Source organism: Pyrus communis, chromosome 2 (genome assembly GCF_963583255.1).
Source record: "Pyrus communis chromosome 2, drPyrComm1.1, whole genome shotgun sequence".
In the NCBI taxonomy this organism is placed as follows: domain Eukaryota; kingdom Viridiplantae; phylum Streptophyta; class Magnoliopsida; order Rosales; family Rosaceae; genus Pyrus; species Pyrus communis.
In genome coordinates, this window is record NC_084804.1 from 33,469,116 (window position 1) to 33,486,629 (window position 17,514).

Sequence of the window (17,514 nt, forward strand, 5' to 3'; positions counted from 1 at the left end):
AACGGTCCAAAATGTTTTCCGTTGAGATCGAACAGACCGTGGGAAGCGACATGACTTCCCAACGGTAACAATTTTCAATGGGTCGCGGGCCCCAATTCCTGAAATCCTGTCGGCCCATGCTCCTATACGCGCGCTTGAGGGCCATGCGCCTGATAGAAAAAAAATAAAAAAAATATCTGACGTCAGCTGTGCGTCATAAAGCCCTCGGGCTCTCGAGCTAGCAACTCATGCCAGGCCTGTCCCTCGAGCTGCCACACGGTGGACTCTTTCACTCGGGCTCTACGGCCCTGTTCACCAACCCTTCCCCCGAGCACCAGCCAACACTGGAACTGCTTTAAGTTTGTGTTTGGTGTTTAATAAAATAATTCTTTTAGCAATATATATATATATATATATACACCAAATGGGGCGGAACTAACAGCAGCAGGCGGCAAAGCCGTCCATAAAATTTAAAGTGCAGGAGGCAAAGCCGTCCATAGTATTTAAAGTGAGAAAGTAAAACATATAAAAACAGAGTAGCATATCAAAATAATGAATTATAATGAATTAAATGTAATGATGCAAATAATGCAAATATATTTTGAAAATAAGTTTTATTGAAAACTTACTGCAATGCAGATTACAAACAGATGTTGCCTAATGGCAGATGAAACAAGTAAACAAGGTGGAGCTCGCAGGCATCCTGAATAATATATGTATTACAAGTGTTTGGAAATATTCTCCGTTCTATTGAATACGCAGAGAGTGTTTAAAAAACTGTGTTATTCCTCTGAAGCTGAGTTCTTTTTTTATAGAGGGAGGAGAATGATTGAAGCTTGCAAATTAGACCCGGGAATCCCGCTGTCCTTTGAAGAAGGCTGGCAAAGCTGTGTAATCATGTTTGTTTCTTCTTCAAAAGTTGAATGAATAGTGAAGATGCTTTGATTCTTTTACAAAAGTTAAATGAATAGTGATTTTTTTGTTTTTCACTATTGATGAATAGTGATTTTTTTGTTTTTTCACTATCGATGAATAATGACCTTGTCTTGTCTTTGCGGAAGAAATGAGAACAGCTACTGCTGATGATGCTGTTTGGCTGACACAATCACATGGGCAAAAATGCAGTTCAATAGTCGAACGGATCTTGTGCGTCTTGAAGGTCCACTTGATCAGCCCAATTGGCGGGAGGCTGAGACCCTGCATCAGAAGCATCAGAGTCCGAACCTGAACCTTTTTTTTTTTGTAGCATTGCCGCTTCAGCCATGAGCTGTTGAGCCAAGTCCAGAAGCTGGGAGGACTTATCAGATTTCTCCTTTTTCTTTGAGCTGGATGACTTAGAAGGTTTTCCTTTGAGGGAAGATGACGGACTAATGTCTGATAAGGATTGAATTGGCTCCTGGGTTTTTAGCAACTCAGGAAATTGCTGATGAACTGGCAAAGCTTGTGAGGACGAAGTTGAAACTTTGATTGGCAGTGCCTGAGAAGATGCCTGGGGAAATTCCATTTTTACAAGATCAATAATTTTTTGGTGATTGAATTTATCCCACCATTTTACTCATCGGGTTCTGTAAATACCACCAGTGTCTACTTCAAAGTTCCATTTGAGAATCCATGCGATCTTATACTTGGCCATGAGCAGTGAAAAAATAGTAACTCTGTTGTCGAAACGACTTCTGTCAAAACTGGGCTGGAAATTGTTTGTGAGTACATGACGAAGGTCATCTGGAATGATAGAAGAGCTTGGGCCATGGGAAGCCCACCAATCTGGAAACCATGCAGGAAACCGCAATCTGAAATTCTTATCAAAGGTTATGAACCATGAATGACTAAAGTCTTCTGTCTGGTGGAGAAAAATGTTGGTCCATGCCTGGATATAATCATAGTAATTGTAATGGTTGTTTGGGATGAGAACATCCTGAGTATGAAGAGGTTTTGTGTGATAAAGGGGAATTCCCCATTCGAGTTCGGTAAGGAATTTTCCAATATGGAGTGAATGATACAATATTTTGTTTTGATGAGTGGTACTGAAAATTGGCTTAATAGCAATGCTTTCTGTTTCTGAAAGGATAGCCTGGTAATATTTTTGGCTTTTATAGGATTCAGTTGGTAAGAAATGAAAATTTGGTGGAAGGAGTAATTTGGCAATGCGCTCTGGGGGTTAGTTTTTGTCAATGTGAAGAGGGATGCTAAAAAGCTTTTCTGAATTGGGATTTTGGACATATGGAGATGTTTTAGCATAGCTAGGTGTTTTGGGTTGTGAAGGTGTTGGAGAACGTACTGAAGAGTAAGGATCATAAGGGGTGGCTAAGGCTGTTTGGTAATTTGGTCGGATATTTCCTACTGTTGATCCTAAGGGAGTAAATCTGTTTGTAATGGTGAGGGCCGATGAAGAGTCGGGAATAGACTCTTGTTTTACTAGTGCTAGGGTTTGGGTAAGGGTGGCTGGAAGTCTTCTTTGCTGGTTAGGATTAGTACCCATTCTTCCCCTGCAAAAATTCTCTGGTTAGAAAATCTGGGATGCAATTCTGGCTGCCTTTAATGTATTCAATATCAAAATCAAAAATACTTAATATGGCTTGCCAGCGTGCAAAAATCTGTTTTGATGCAATATTTTGAACATCTTTTTGTAAAACATGTTTTGCAGATTTGCAATCGACCCGAATCAAAAAATTTTTATTTAATAAATCATCTTGGAACTTGCTAATACATAATACAATAGATAATATCTCTTTTTTAATAGTACTATAATTAGCTTGAGCAGAATTCCAAACTTCTGAATGGAAACGAACAATTTGTTCAGGAGCTTCGGAAGAAATTTTTTGTTTAAGGATACCTCCATAACCGATTTCAGATGCGTCGGTTTCGACTATTTTGAGAGAGTCGGGAGTTGGAATGCCAAGGCAAGGCAAAGTCTTGACATGATTTTTGATCTGTTTGACAATGGAAGTATGCTTTTGTGACCATGATGGAGGATTTTCCTTGAGACGATCAAACAAGGGCTTACATTGTTGACGCAGATGAGGATAAAATTCTGAAACATAATTGAGAGATCCAAGGAATCTTTGAAGCTGAGTTTTATCAATAATTTGATCTGGAAATTTATCAGCAAACTAGATGACTCGATCTATTGGTTGAATGGTAGACCTGTAAATATGGTAACCTAAAAATCTAACTTTGGTTTGAAATAACTTAATCTTAGATGCCGAAACAACTAACCCATTGGACCTAATGATCCTAACAAATGCATGCAAATGCTTCCAATGCTCATCTATTGATTTTGAGAAAATTAATACATCATCAATATAAACAATCGAAAAATGGCTGTATTGATTAAAAATTTCATTCATGATATTTTGAAATTCACTTGGTGCATTTTTCAAACCAAAAGGCATTACATTCCACTCGTAATGTCCGAAAGGAGTTACAAAAGCAGTTTTGTATTTATCAGATTCATGAATTTGAATTTGCCAAAAGCCTGATTTCATATCAAATTTAGAAAAAACAGTTGTCTGAGAAAGTCTTTTTATCAAATCTCTTTTGTTAGGAATTGGATATCGGATCCATTCTAAAACATCATTCAAAGGTTTGTAGTTGATAACCAGTCGTGGAGCGCCGCGTTCTAATTCTGCGTTTTTCTCGACATAAAAAGCAGAGCAAGACCATGGAGATTTGCTTTTACGGATAATTCCTTTTTCTAAAAGTTGATTAATTTCAGTTTTACAAAACTCTAAAACTTCTTGATTCATTTGAATCGGTCGTGCTTTTGTGGGGATTTTTGACTCAATAAAATCTTTAACATAAGGTAGTTTAACAATATGTTGTTTTCTGTGCCAAAAAGCATTTGGAAGATTGGAACAAATTTCTTTAGTAAGCTTATCAGAAAACTAGCGAATAGAATCTAATAAAGATTTGTTTGTTAATTGTTCTTCAATTCTTTTGTGAAGAATTTCTTTCTGTAAAAAAGCAATTTGTTGGGATTGTGCAGTAATCTGGTTGAGAGTTTTTGAAATACTATCTTTTTGAAGTTGTTTTAACTTTTTAAGATCTGTTTCTATGCAAAATTCAAAAGTAATTTTTTGGCCAAAGACCTTGGTAGAAATACAGTTATGATGAACTTTGAAAGGATAAATTAATGCAATGAAAGGGAGTCCCAAAATGACTGGATCAGAAATATTCTTGATCAAAACAAATGGAGTTTTTAAACAAACATTTTGTTGACAAACGTGAGCTTTGGGAATTTCATAGTTTAATTTCATCGGGGATTGATTTGCAGCGCTAAGTGTTTCCGTAGACTTGTGAAAATATTTAGTAGGTATTAACCCTTCTTGAATGCAATTTAAATCTGCACCTGAATCAATTAAAGCGATGGTTTCTAAATGAAAATCTTCGATTACTATCGTAAATTTAGAATACCATTTTTGAATTCTTATTTTGTCTAAAAGACTTAAAACAAGTTCTTTTGAAGAAGAAGATTTAGCTGAGTGAGCGTCGGAATCGGAATTTGAGGAAGAATCATCCTGTTTTTGGACGAGCTCTTGCATACGTACTCTACTGAGTTGTGAACGAATTTCGGTATTTTCGGATTTTAAAAACTTAATTTCTGATTTAATTTGATAAATTTGTTTTTGTAAATCCTTGATGGTTAAATCCTTTTTTGGTTTATTAAACCGTTCCAAAGTGGTGCTGAGAGAAATCTTTTGAAAAGAAGATTGACTAGTGCCAGGTTCATTAGAAGAAATCAAATTTTTGAGTTTTTTCAAATAAAAAGATTTTAAATCAGGATCATCGACTTTACTAATTAATTTCATTAAAAACTCTTCTTGTTCTTCTTGCTTGTTAATCACTGAAATTTTATTACAACAAGTGTCCGTGCACCCAAACTTAATGTTTGGCGAGGAGACGTCGCTAGAACTGCTAGAGTCGGAGGCGGAAAAATCGGGATTTTTATCAGATTGACTAGAGTCGGTATTTCTAATTTCTAAAGCCTGAATAAGTTGAACTTTCTCTTCTTCAGAGATTTTTAGTTGGTTAATAACCTTTTTAACCTTGCAATCATTTGCATAATGACCAAATTTACCACACTTGTAACATTTTCCCTTTTTATTTTGAAAATCCTTTTTAGACTTTCGAAAAGGTTTTTTGTTTGAAGATGGTTTTTCATAAAATTTATTTGTTTGAAAAGGTTTGTTGGAAGATCTTTTGTTTTTATAAAATTTGGATTGATGTTTAGAAAACTTGCTGGTTTGTTGGGCTTTTTTCTTTTTACTTGAAGGAGCGATTGGAGGTAAACCATATTGTTCACAAAATGTTCCAAGTTCGTATTTAGCAATAGATTTATCTTTATGAACTTGTTTTGAAATCTTCATGTCGATACAAATTTTCAATCCTTCCTTTTGAATAACATTAACTATGTTACCATAAGTAAGTGTATGATAAGGTATGACACCTTCTTCATTTACTAAAACATTTCGAATTTTGTGAGCAAAAAGATTTGGTAAATCATTGATAAATTTTTCTTTCCAAAAAGGTTGATTACTATCTTCCCGAAGCATAACTCTGGATATGAAAACATCTTTATACCATCTGAAATCACTTAAGGTTGGACACATTAAATTACTCAGTTGGTCGTGAATACGCGTAGTAACGTTGCTGGGTGTTCCTATAAAGTGTTCTATAATCGTATAAAGTAAAGTGTTTACTCCGTCGGGTATTCCTTGTCCTATCGTTTCGTCAAAAATGGGAAATCCTTCCTCATCTTTTTTGACCGCAAAGCGTATTTCATCTCTGGACTGAGAAGTTAAGTGCTTCTCCCACCAGGAATGAAGCATTCCAGTGAAACCAGTGACGAGAAGATCAACGATTTGTGTTTGTGTAAAATTGTGATTTGAAATGTAGCTATTAGCAACCATGGACATGTGTTGAAGTTTGTTCAAAAGTTCTTGTTCTGACAATCCATCTATATTCCATTCATAGAGTTTGTCAGCTGAAACCGAAAATTGATTTTGGATATTTCGTTCTTCAAATTGTAGGTCAGGAGGAGTTGGCCTGGCATACCAGTTTTTTGTAAGAGAAGTGGGGTTGACCGAATGAGTACGAATACGTTTTAAATCAAAAGTTGGTTGAAGATCAATGTTTTGAAAAATATTTTCAATATTTTGAATAGCAGAACTAGTTTCCGTGTCCTGAGAAGAATCTGGATCAGATGTGTTTTCTTCTTCGACAGAAACATCATTGTTTTGCAAAACATTAACAACTTTTTCTTTTTTGAGTTCAGTTAGCATATGTTGAATTTTTTGTAAAGTAGTCATAGATTTTAAAGCAGTGGAACTTGAAGAAGTATCAGTAAAATTTACTAAAGGTTTTTCTTTTTGAGAAGATTTTGGTTGAGACAATTTGTCAATTTTGGTTTCAATTTTGTCTAACTGTTTTCCAATAGTATGAAGACTTTGATTTGTAAAATTATTATGTTCAATGACAGGTTTAAAACCAGAATCTTCTTTTGGAAATTTGAAAGGGGTTGCGGGAATGTTGGTATTACCGGTGGAAATCAAAATAGTTTCTTTGGGAGGATGACTAGAAGAAATCAAAGTTTTGTCTTCCTTAACCCAATTTTCTTTGGTAACAACCGTAACTTTATTTTTGGTTTCATAATGTTTTTCAATAAAATCAAAGAAAGATATTTCAAATTGGTATTGTTCTACAAAAGCTTTCCATTCGGCATATATGGCTAGTTTTTCTTCATCACAATACTTTTTTCTAAAAATATTTCTTCTGGAAATATTTTCCTCAGAAGCGATGTCTGCTTTAAGCTTCCTCCATCGGATTTTATGTGGTTTGTTTAAAACAAGTAATTGGTGATTCACCGATGTTGTTTCAAAATCAGAAGCAGTTGGAGAAGTGGGTTCTTCTTGGTTTGGAGGATGATAAATAGGATGTGCAACTTGTGAAGAAGTGTCGACAGACTTTAATTTGAGCAAATCATTGATTAAATCTTGTTGTGCAGCTTCTTGCTCTTTTAACTTTTTGTTTACTAAAGATTTGATCAAATATTGATCTCGACCCAGTCTATCGGTTGACGTGGATTCAGAAAAAGACTGTCTACTAGGAGTAAAAGATTTATGTGAATGTACTGATTCACAAGATTTTCTTGCTGGTCTATCAAAATTAATTTTTACAGTGCCGTCAAAATATTGTTCAATGTTGTCAAGATTAACAAGACTGTTTTGGACGGAAATCGGCTTACTTTCATTAATTAAACACCAATCTGAGGGGAGACTGATGTCTGACCACCTAATGGTTCTTGGTACTCTTATGTTTGCGCTTTCTTGGGTTGTTTGGATTAAGAGAGTGTGGTCGCGAGGACTTTTGTTCAAAGCTTGAAAATTCATGTTTGTGCCAGTGACTTTGTAATAAATTCTAAAAATAAGTGCCAAATGTTGTGTTCTTTCCAGGACTTGGTACCTGGAGGTTTTGATATTAAGAGTAAGAGCTTTTAAAACATGTGGATCTGAAAGACTTATTGTGAGATCGGGAAAGCAATCAAAATGGATAGGTCCGTTGTAAAGACTAGATTCGATCATTCCTAGTATACTATCGTTGAAATCAGTAAATCGAGCGTCGCGTAAACATAAAAGGATGGAAGTGTTAAGACCTTTTCGCGTTAACGGTTTAACTGCAATTTGAACTAAACCAATATGAAGATAGTTATGACCATTTTTGCGATGCGCTTTGATTTGTTCTGGATAAAATAATTGACAAGTCTCATGTTCTTTGCTAAGAGCATAAGCCTTCTCAACTGTTTTGACGTGATGTTCGGATTTAAAAGAAGTACAATTATCGGTACACAATCATCAAGCCCAACTACTAATCTGCTCACGACAGCACACAACCTTTCATCACAGCCGTCCCAGCCGTCCGTGAAAATTCTGTAGCCGAGTCAACAGACATACCCAAGGGACACCTCGTTCAAAACCGGCATCCGGCTAAACTTACTGTGCCACGCGGCCGCACACATATCCCCTACACACCCACTCCGATTGCGCCATTCCGTGGGGCCCACGTAAGTCCCATCGGGACCCACAAACCATGCAATCATAATCTCGGTACTCTGGATAGTACTGGATAATTGGTCCCATCAAAATATTCAAAAAATAAAAAAAAACAGGTTCCGGAAAGTGGAAACTGCTTCGCTTCGCTCGTTGAAAAGGCTGCTCCTCTCTGTGCTGCGGTTCGGGGGTCTGATCCCAACAAATAAATAAATAAAAACACACCAAATCAGAACCCTAAAAATTCCAAATCTAGCGAGCGAAAGAGAGTGGACAGAGTCCGAGGTGCCTGAGAAATCGGCGACGGAAGAGATGGCTTCGTCGAAGCTAATGTCGTCGTCGTCGACATCACAAAACTCGGATCTCTCCCGACGCCCTTCCACTTTCTCCTCCGCTACAGAGCCCAAGCCCACCACCACCACACCACACCCGTCTTCCTCCTCTGCGCACCCCCAAAACCTAAACAACTACCAGAACAGCATCGTTAACACGACGCCCTCGCTTCCAATCGGCTCCATGACCGCCGACGGCCTCCTCTACGACCCCACCCCCATGACCGACGCCACCCTCCTCGACACCCAAATAACCCTACTCGACGCCGCTGCAAATGTTAATGGACCATCAGCGCCGCCGCCCAAGACCGTCGACGAAGTTTGGCGGGAAATTGTGTCCGGCGAGAGTCGGAAGGAGTTTAAAGCGGAGGTTCCGGATGAGATGATGACACTGGAGGACTTTTTGGCTCGGGCCGGGGCCGTGGAAGAGAACGACATTAAGGATTTTCCGCTTGCGCCACCGCCGGAGATGGAGAGATTGAGTAGCGGAGTGTTTTCCTTCGATCAGATCCCGCTCAGCCCGTTCGGGTCGATTGATAAGGTCGAAGGGTCGATAGTTGGGTTTGGAAATGGGGTGGACCCTGCTGGGAGTGGAGGTAGGGTGGGGAGGGGGAAGAGAGGGCGCGCCGTCATGGAGCCGATGGATAAGGCGGCGCAGCAGAGACAGAAAAGAATGATCAAGAACCGGGAATCCGCGGCCAGGTCCAGAGAGAGAAAGCAGGTGTGGAATTGGGTTTCTGATCAAATTGTCTTTGTTTGTCTTCTCATTACTTATTTTGTACTTTTGTGATTGTGTATTTTCTTTTTTTTTTTTTGGTTTTTTTTTGTGTTTTTCGTTTTTTTGAATTTTAGGCTTACCAAGTTGAATTGGAGTCATTGGCGGTCAGGTTAGAGGAGGAAAAAGAGCAGCTTTTGAAAGAACAGGTAACCGAATTGTGCTTTGGACTGTTGTTGGCTACCGATTCGCAGTGAGAAATACGCTTTTCCACTGCGAAATGGTAGTAGAAGAGTGTGTGATCATTATCGGTGGAGTCTATTCATTTACTTGTTTAAGCACCTCAATAACGACGGCCTTCCGGACAAACAGAACTGAATGCTTTATAAGTTCCTTACTTTAGTAGCATTAGAGTTTGGGGACAAAGTTCGCTGTGTTTGAATCACAATCAGTATTTGGGATAGTTATGACAGTCTGTTACTTAAGTTAAACTTTGCTACAAAACTAATTTCCCATTTATCTGTCTCATTTTCTGAGGTTGCAGACATTTTGTCAATTACAAATACATGACTCCAAAAGATTTCCAATTTGATTTGACTTGTCGACAACTGTGTTCATCTGTTGTGATGAAATTCCATTTCTATCGTATTTAAAGCAGTATGTAGTCATACTTTAAGCAAATATAGCTACTCTGCCCTATTTCGGCCCATTTAAGACTTAATTATCATTTGTCAGAAGAGCTGTAAGTGAAGAGAGCCGCCGGGCTTCGCTTGGTTAGTTAGCCTGATAGTTAACCCAAACCAAAGTAATGTTTCATGACCAAGCTTCATGAATACGAGGCTTCACTAAGGATTATGAGTTAGAAATATGTTTATAAAAATCTTATGTATATATGTACATATATCATATAATGTATATGAATACATGCATACAAAACCACTGAAGTATATACTTTAATATTTTGTTTTGCAAAGTGTAGGGATAAATGATTTAAGACTTTAAGTACTTGGCGATGTCGTTTAGCATGTTCAATCCATTATAACATGAGTTCAAGTTTTACGAATGAGTTCAATCCATCACAACATATGAAATATTAAACAATTATCTCCATCCATTATAACATTTACTACTTGGCTTGTTCGTTCAATTGCCTATATTTCGGACTGCCTATTGGTTTGAAATGAGGAATGGGTTTGGATTTCTTGTATTTGTGCATGATGCCTGGCTTTATGAGTATCTGTGGGAGCTATATCATTGCTTTTAAGTTATCTGATTTTGATATTTTGGTTTTTCAAGTTGATGTGTAGACCTTGTAATTCGATGTTCGCATTTTACCTGTTTTTCTTTTGAGAGAAGGAAATTTATTAATAACAGACTACAAAGCAGTCCCCAAATTACAACAAACAGAGCTAGAGGCCTAACCCGCCAGGGCAAATAGATTTCCAAGCTCAAAATAACTGACTAACTATAGTAAACATCTAAACATGCCATCAAACAGGGAGGTGTATATGTTTAAATTGCTCTCCTTTGTTGCCTTAACATTTATTTCATATTCCATTTTGTAACAATATTTTTTTATTGCAGGCCGAGAGGACTCGGGCAAGACTTAAGCAGGTACTCATTTCATTCTTGGTGCATGTAGTTAATTGATGATGCAAGGGATCGGATTTTATTAGGAACATGGTCTTTGGCTCATGGTGATCTTCTTTTAGGATAAGAAGCAACAAATTCGGTAAAGTGAAAAATACAATATGAGGCAGATAGTATAGAAAATCGCAAGGAAAACTTACAACTTTTTTCTCCAGTGCACCCAAAATAAAATGTTGCCATTATTTTGTAACTTATGCCTGAAGAGGTAAAGAAAACTAGAAGCCTACTCTAATGACTCTTCTTGTTGAATTATACCTTTCAGCCATAGATGTGGCATAATGTTTAGATCTTAGATATGAACTTTTTTATCATGGTGAAACTTTCTTGTTGTCTTCTCTCGTGGCATAATGTATAGAATCATCTTTTAATCCGAAAATAAAAAACTTAACCTCTACCTATGCTTTTTTTTTAATATACAGTTTTTTCTGTTATTATAAATTTTTTAGCATTCTACAAGAACATCTAGCAACACCCTCCTCCCAGTAAACCAACAGAAACAAATAATTAATTTAAATCGTGATAATTCAAAAGCAGAGTCTTATGAATAAGAGTACAATTAAGGCACTGTAGCAGGCAGTGAATTATTCAGGTAAACAGACATAGCGTGAATGCATTGTGAAAGGTTGGTCATTTATTTCGATGCATATAAAATTTTCAAAAATTGAAAAACTTATTTTGATGTATATAACTTTTTATAACTGAGAATTTTTGCTTACACCAATCTTTACAATTTTGATAAATAGCATACCCTTTGTTAACTTAAATTTAAGCTTATCAATTGGAACTATTTTTAGTGTACTTATTACCTAGCACTTTACCTTAGCCAAGCATATCGCCAACCTGTGAGGGGATAGATTTTTATGGGGAAGCTGCTGTGATATAGTTGAAATAGATGAAGACCCTTTTCATGTTTGACAGAACAACATACAAACAATATGCATGGTTGGGTCTATGCCTACGTCCACGAGAGAAGACAATAAGAAAGTTTCACCATGATAAATATGATTGCGTATAGGAACATTTCACTCCCCAGAAGTAAATGGTTGTGGTTCTCTAGATAATTTCAGCTTTGGGCTTGTAGTAGTCAAGAATTATATGGCTCATGGTCCTCTGGACCATTTAAACTTGGAGTAGTCAAGACAATCAGTATGTTATAATAACAAATAATGGTTTCGTTAGAAGTCTTACTATGTACTTTCATGTATATTTGGATGTGGTAAGTAATTAGACAAGCAAACAAGTTGAAAAATTTATCCAGAAGATGAGGAACATAGTGGTTGTAATAGTCGTTGGCTATTATGCAGTTGACCTTCTCGTGTATTTTTTTTTTGCAGCTAATGGAAAACATCATTCCCATTGTGGAGAAGCGAAGATCACCTCGTGTGCTCCGAAGAGTTCACTCATTGCAGTGGTAAGAATGTATATGCTTGATTTGTGACGTGGAAACCAACATTGCTTCAAGACCTAGGAGGAAAGAGTATGAAAGTATTCGACTTGGAATTTGATTGTCTGAATTAGATAAATTCCACCTGATGATATTATCATTCTTAAAGAGCTAGCGTGGTTTGTGGTTTGTCTTTTTGAGAGATTGCAGTCCAAGTCACGAAGGTCATTCCTTAAGAAGGAAAAGATAGCGTCAACGAGGGAGATAGAGGTAGAGAGCCTTATTATGTAAGTAGTTAAGAGGTGATGAAAGTAGAGGATCGGGATCGAGAATTAGTTTATTATGTTTAGATGGCGTATAACACCTTTCCGGGAATATATGAAGATTGATCTCTAGCTCTATGTTTATATAAAGGTGACCTTGCATTTCAGTTTCTTGCTAGCGAATATCGATTTTTTTTATATAAAAAAAATATTGAAAAGAGGACGGGGTGTGGTCGTATGCTTGTATTTCTGTTTACTTGGAGACGATATTTCCTTTTTAAAGAATGTATTGCTGTTGTGATTGAGAATTTTAGAAGTAAAATTAGAAATTGATTAGTTATTTAGTAGTACTGATTTAGCGTTTCATCTATGTAAGTTGATTAATATCTTGTTCTTTTTTTTTTGAGGAGAAACGATAGCAGAAATATCCTTGTTCATTAGTTCATCATATGGCTTACTTCTTGTAGACCTACAGAGACAGGATTACCTCTACATGCATCAACATTGCCCTTTTAAGTGAATCACATTCATTCGCTAGATTTCTCTTAAATTCTTGAACACACGTTCGACTGATAAATTATGTAATGCAAGTCATGCATTGATTTGCTCAAGAATTTTTTCACTGGGAAATTTTATTTGAACCCGTAGGGTGTTGAAAATGTTTAATCAACCCGTGGATTAGCGCCAAGTTTTTAGTACTGCTAAATCAGATCATATGATTGAAGATGGCTCAGTTAGTGTGTGAAACTGCACCACTTAATTTGTTGCGTACTTGTTAAGTTGTTGAGCGAAGAAAGCAATTGGAAGTTTAAGAGTGAACTAAGAAAAACTTAATTCAAACTAAGAAACAAGATTTTTTATTTATATGTTTTTAGAAGAATTACATCACAAATATCAGAGAAGGACGTTCTGAATGGTATTAGGAGGGTGAATTTTAACGACAAAATAAAGGGTAAAGTGAATAGTACCAAAATTGACTTTTTAGTGGAAAAATGTGGTTTTTCGTTAAAGCGAACAGTATTGAGAGTTTTTTTTGTTAAAGTTCCCTAGAATTAAAGGAAAACTAAGGGCGACTTGTTGAGAGATTAAACCTAAAACTGGTGCGGAACACCTTTACAAATACGCAGACATGAGCAACACGAGAGCAACTTGCATGACATAAACACACCATTATAGTGGAATTTCATGTCAATTACGCCACTCTCATTCGCGCAAGTTGAATCTTGGACGGAAATCAAATTCACTTATATGAACAAGGGGAGGCGAGTGTGATGTCATCGTTCTTTCCCGACTTAAGAGGAGTCCCTGGTCCATGTGTGCACACATGAATTCAACTCAACAACTCAATGAGAAGCCGCCGATTAAGAAGAGAGCAAGAAAAGAAGTATCGAATGAGGAGCAGCCAATTGAGAAGAGAGGAAGAAAAGAACGGATGTGATCACCATTACCATTTATCAAACAAATACTCCTCATGTTGTGACTTTTGATGAAACTGAAAGCAATATGAGTCATGACGACGAGTGCATAAACAACATTAACGCTGGTGAGGCGATGCCGATGAATTCACGACCCATCGAACCTTTGTTTTTTTTTTTTCTTCCAAAAAAATAGGGATCAGTGGTGGCTTCACCACGTCAGTCCATTATCCACCATTTTCAGAGCTAGAAAGACACAAAGATATTTCAACCTCTCCCAGAACGTGTCTTGTGGCACACGAGCTTGGAATTCGTCTGTAACCACTCAACCACCCGTGGTGGTTCACGACCTATCAAACACAATGCACAGACAAAATGTAGGGCTCACCTCAGTCTCGTGAGTGAAATAATGAGTTCCTATTGTCACAAAAATGTCATGAGACGAAATTAATTAGGTCGGAATTAATAAATTCATCAATAAAATACTATGACTTGGGCCAACTTAAATTCCTTTTACCCGAAACACATAATATATTTCTCAACAGTAATTATTTTGATCTGTTTAACTTTCAGTAGCAACTAGCAACGGTGATGCTCCACTCCAACTCTGTTTAGAACAGTAACTTTTTTCTTTGTGTATCAGGCACACTAGTTAGTACATTATATATCATAATATAAGTAGAGAGAGTATATTTTTTCAATGTCCTTTAGAGCAGTTCCACCCCTACAGACTTTGCACTAGCACCCAGCGCATTTATCCACTCAAGTGAACAGTAATAGACCACAGTAAACAGTAATAGGGCAAAACATCTCCACCCCTAAAAAAAATAGCCTAGTCCATTTTATTAAAATATTATTATTTTTTATTATAAAATAATAATTTAATTTTTCTTCTTCTCTCTGGACTCCCTGCTTCTTCTTCTCTCTGGAACCCAACCCACACTGCAAAACGACGCAACCCACAGCTGAAACACCTCTCCATTTCGATTGAAGCTCCAAAGTTGAGTTACGAAGGTAAGTTTGTGGGAGTTACGAAGGTCCACAGCTAGAAGAAGATAGCTTCTCGATTGAAGCTCAGTTTTGATTGGAGTTTACTGGGGTGGTTCTGCTTTACAAACAGCCTCTCACCAACCTCACCAATAAATTCAGCGACTGCTTCCTCCTCCGGATGGGGCAGCGCAACCTCGTCGTCTCCTCGCCGGAGCTCGCCAAGGAGGTGCTCCACACCCAGGGAGTCGAATTCAGGTCGAGGGAGGCGTGACGGTATCGCCTGGCGTCATGTAGGCCGGGCAAGGGCTCAGCACATTCTGAGCCGGCCTAGAGACCAGCTTGGGCTAGGTGCCAGCCTATCTGCTCGGCTGGAGTGGATTGGCTGGGTGCCAGGCCAATAATTTGGCTGGGTGCCGGCCTAAAGGTTCCCCGGTGGAACTGCTCTTAGTATACTAGCTCGCGTTCCAAATACACTGAAAATTTTCTCTTGTTTTTGCTGATACTGTTCTAATAAATTTGAATTTCCAGACGAAACAGAAGACAAAAACAAAACCAAAACAATTGTGGCTGTTGTATGTACTGCGTCAAATACCCAGTTGAGGGCTTGCCCATCTCTATTAGAATCAAACTACGAGTGTGATGATCTATTTTCAAAATATAGATTCGACGGAAAATTTACCAACTTGAAAATTCTGAAAATTCACCAAACGTTCGTACTCTATTAAAAATGTTCACTGAAAAATGCTACAGATTTTCTATGACAAATAACTTAATTGTATGACCCGAATTCACAATTTGGCACAAAAATATGTTCATTTTCGAGTTCAATATTAGGGAGGAGAGAGAATCTGAGTCTCCCATTTCATCCATTCAAAGTCCTTATTGCCTTTGTGTTTGTCTTGTAGTTCCATGGCAAGTGCTTTTGTAGCTTTGTGTTCTTTGGCTAACGTCCTCAAGTAGGAGAGGCCCACTGACCTCATCGACAAATACAAATCAAATTTAAGGTTGCTTTTTTGGTGCATATGATGCCGGCCAGGTTTGGTCTCTGCTCGCTCTGTCTCCTTGCCACTTCCATTCTTTCCATGCAGTTGCATTATCTGTCCAGAAAAAAAAGTTGATGCATGTATGAAGGGAAGAAGGAAAACTCAATGTGCTTGAAGCAAATATTATTGGTGAAGGAACAAGAGAGAAGAGAAAAAGAGAGACTTTAAAAATCTTATTCCCTTACCACTATTTTATTTAAGGCATCAAAGTAAGAGCCTAATTACATTTTTATGGATTAAATTAGGAAATTAGAATAAATAAGGCCTAAAAGGAAGTGATTTGCAGTCCTCCACCTCCCAAGACATTAGTTTATTTGGGTTGAAAATTGAGACTGCAGGTTGATAATCAAAGACCTAATCATTTTAGAATAATAATCCCCATCATCAATTACAATCAGAGTGCCACCCAAAAGATCCCTTCACTTCTCATTCTTTTTCTACTTTTTTTTTTTTAATCCTCTCTTTTATTTTGTTAAAAAAAAAAAAAATCTTCTCTTTTATTTGCATGTAATCTAATATTGGATTTTCACCTATGAGTCTCGAGTTTAATTTTTTCTTTTTTTAATAAAAGGAAGACAATTGGTGGCAAGCTATAAATGCATTTTAGCTTCCCCTGACCACAAATCTGGCTTCCACACCAACAAAGGGTTTTTAACCCAAGACCTCCAGTTTTTAGTTTGAAGGAAGTCTCACAATCCGTGCTTTACCACTGGGATACTAGCTCGTGGTTGAGTCTCGAGTTTGATAACTCTTCCCTCTCTTAAATAGGCTTATTAATTGAAATAGGTTGATCATGTTTCATTTATGTTGTAATGAGTATTTTTCAAGTGCAAATTTCGAGCCAATACATGGATGCCTTGCAAGTGAAAAGATTCTAAAAAAAAAAAAAAAAAAAAAAACCCTTATTTTGGTTGATATAATGATTTTGTTGCTCGGAATTTTTCCATGGATTAAATGATTTATTTTAATAAGGGCCCAAAACATCATGGGTTTGAATTGGAGTTATTAAAAATGGAATTGAGATTTGTTTAGCGTGTAAGTTGAAGATAAACAGATGTGTAAAAAATAAACTGTCTAAAATGCCTTTGAATTTAATAGTTTTTTAACGAAATGGGGTGGAGTGAGATTGAAAGAGTTGAAAATATTAGTTCTAGAAGACAAAATAAAACAAAACTAATTTCAAAGAGTAAATTGAGACTAAATGACAGTTTCAAAAACCTCTTTTTATTTGGGGTATATTATCAATTTCCCCCCTGAACTTGTGACCATTGGCCAATTTCCCCCCTGAACTTTAATTTTGGCCAATTTCCCCCCTCAACTCTCATAATTAGTCAATTCCCCCCCTGAACTTTAATTTGGCCAATTTCCCCACTCAACTCTCAAAATTAGTCAATTTGCACCCTACTGTTAATTTTTTTTTTTTAAATTTTCCATCTATTCTTTTCTTAATTTTCAATCTTTCTAATAGCTTCCAACAAAGTACTAAAATTAACATAAACTCACCTGCATAATATAGGGTAAAATGTACAAAAACATAATACAGTTAGTATGTGACATGGGTTGATTATAAGAAAAAGTTATGAATCGGGTTTAAAGCATGTAGAAGAAGAAATAATAACAAAAAGAAATAATAATCCTAAACTCATGGATCAAACCTATTTCAATAAAATGGGTTATTCTTAATAAGGAGTCGAAAAT

General features: G+C 36.9%; 1 protein-coding gene across 2 annotated transcripts; it reads left to right on the forward strand.

The window, feature by feature from the left end:
* The first annotated feature begins 8,104 nt into the window (after positions 1 to 8,104).
* Positions 8,105 to 12,588, forward strand: LOC137726022 (G-box-binding factor 4-like). 2 transcript variants are annotated; one of them, XM_068464878.1, is made up of 4 exons: positions 8,109 to 9,077; positions 9,209 to 9,280; positions 10,656 to 10,685; positions 12,056 to 12,588. In XM_068464878.1, the coding sequence occupies exons 1-4, from the start codon at positions 8,337 to 8,339 to the stop codon at positions 12,134 to 12,136; spliced, it is 924 nt and encodes a 307-aa protein (XP_068320979.1). In that variant the 5' UTR covers positions 8,109 to 8,336; the 3' UTR covers positions 12,137 to 12,588. The 2 variants fall into 2 exon arrangements, with proteins under 2 accessions (XP_068320980.1, XP_068320979.1); XM_068464879.1 differs by lacking the exon at positions 9,209 to 9,280 and having other exon boundaries at positions 8,105 to 9,077.
* The last annotated feature ends 4,926 nt before the right edge of the window (positions 12,589 to 17,514 follow it).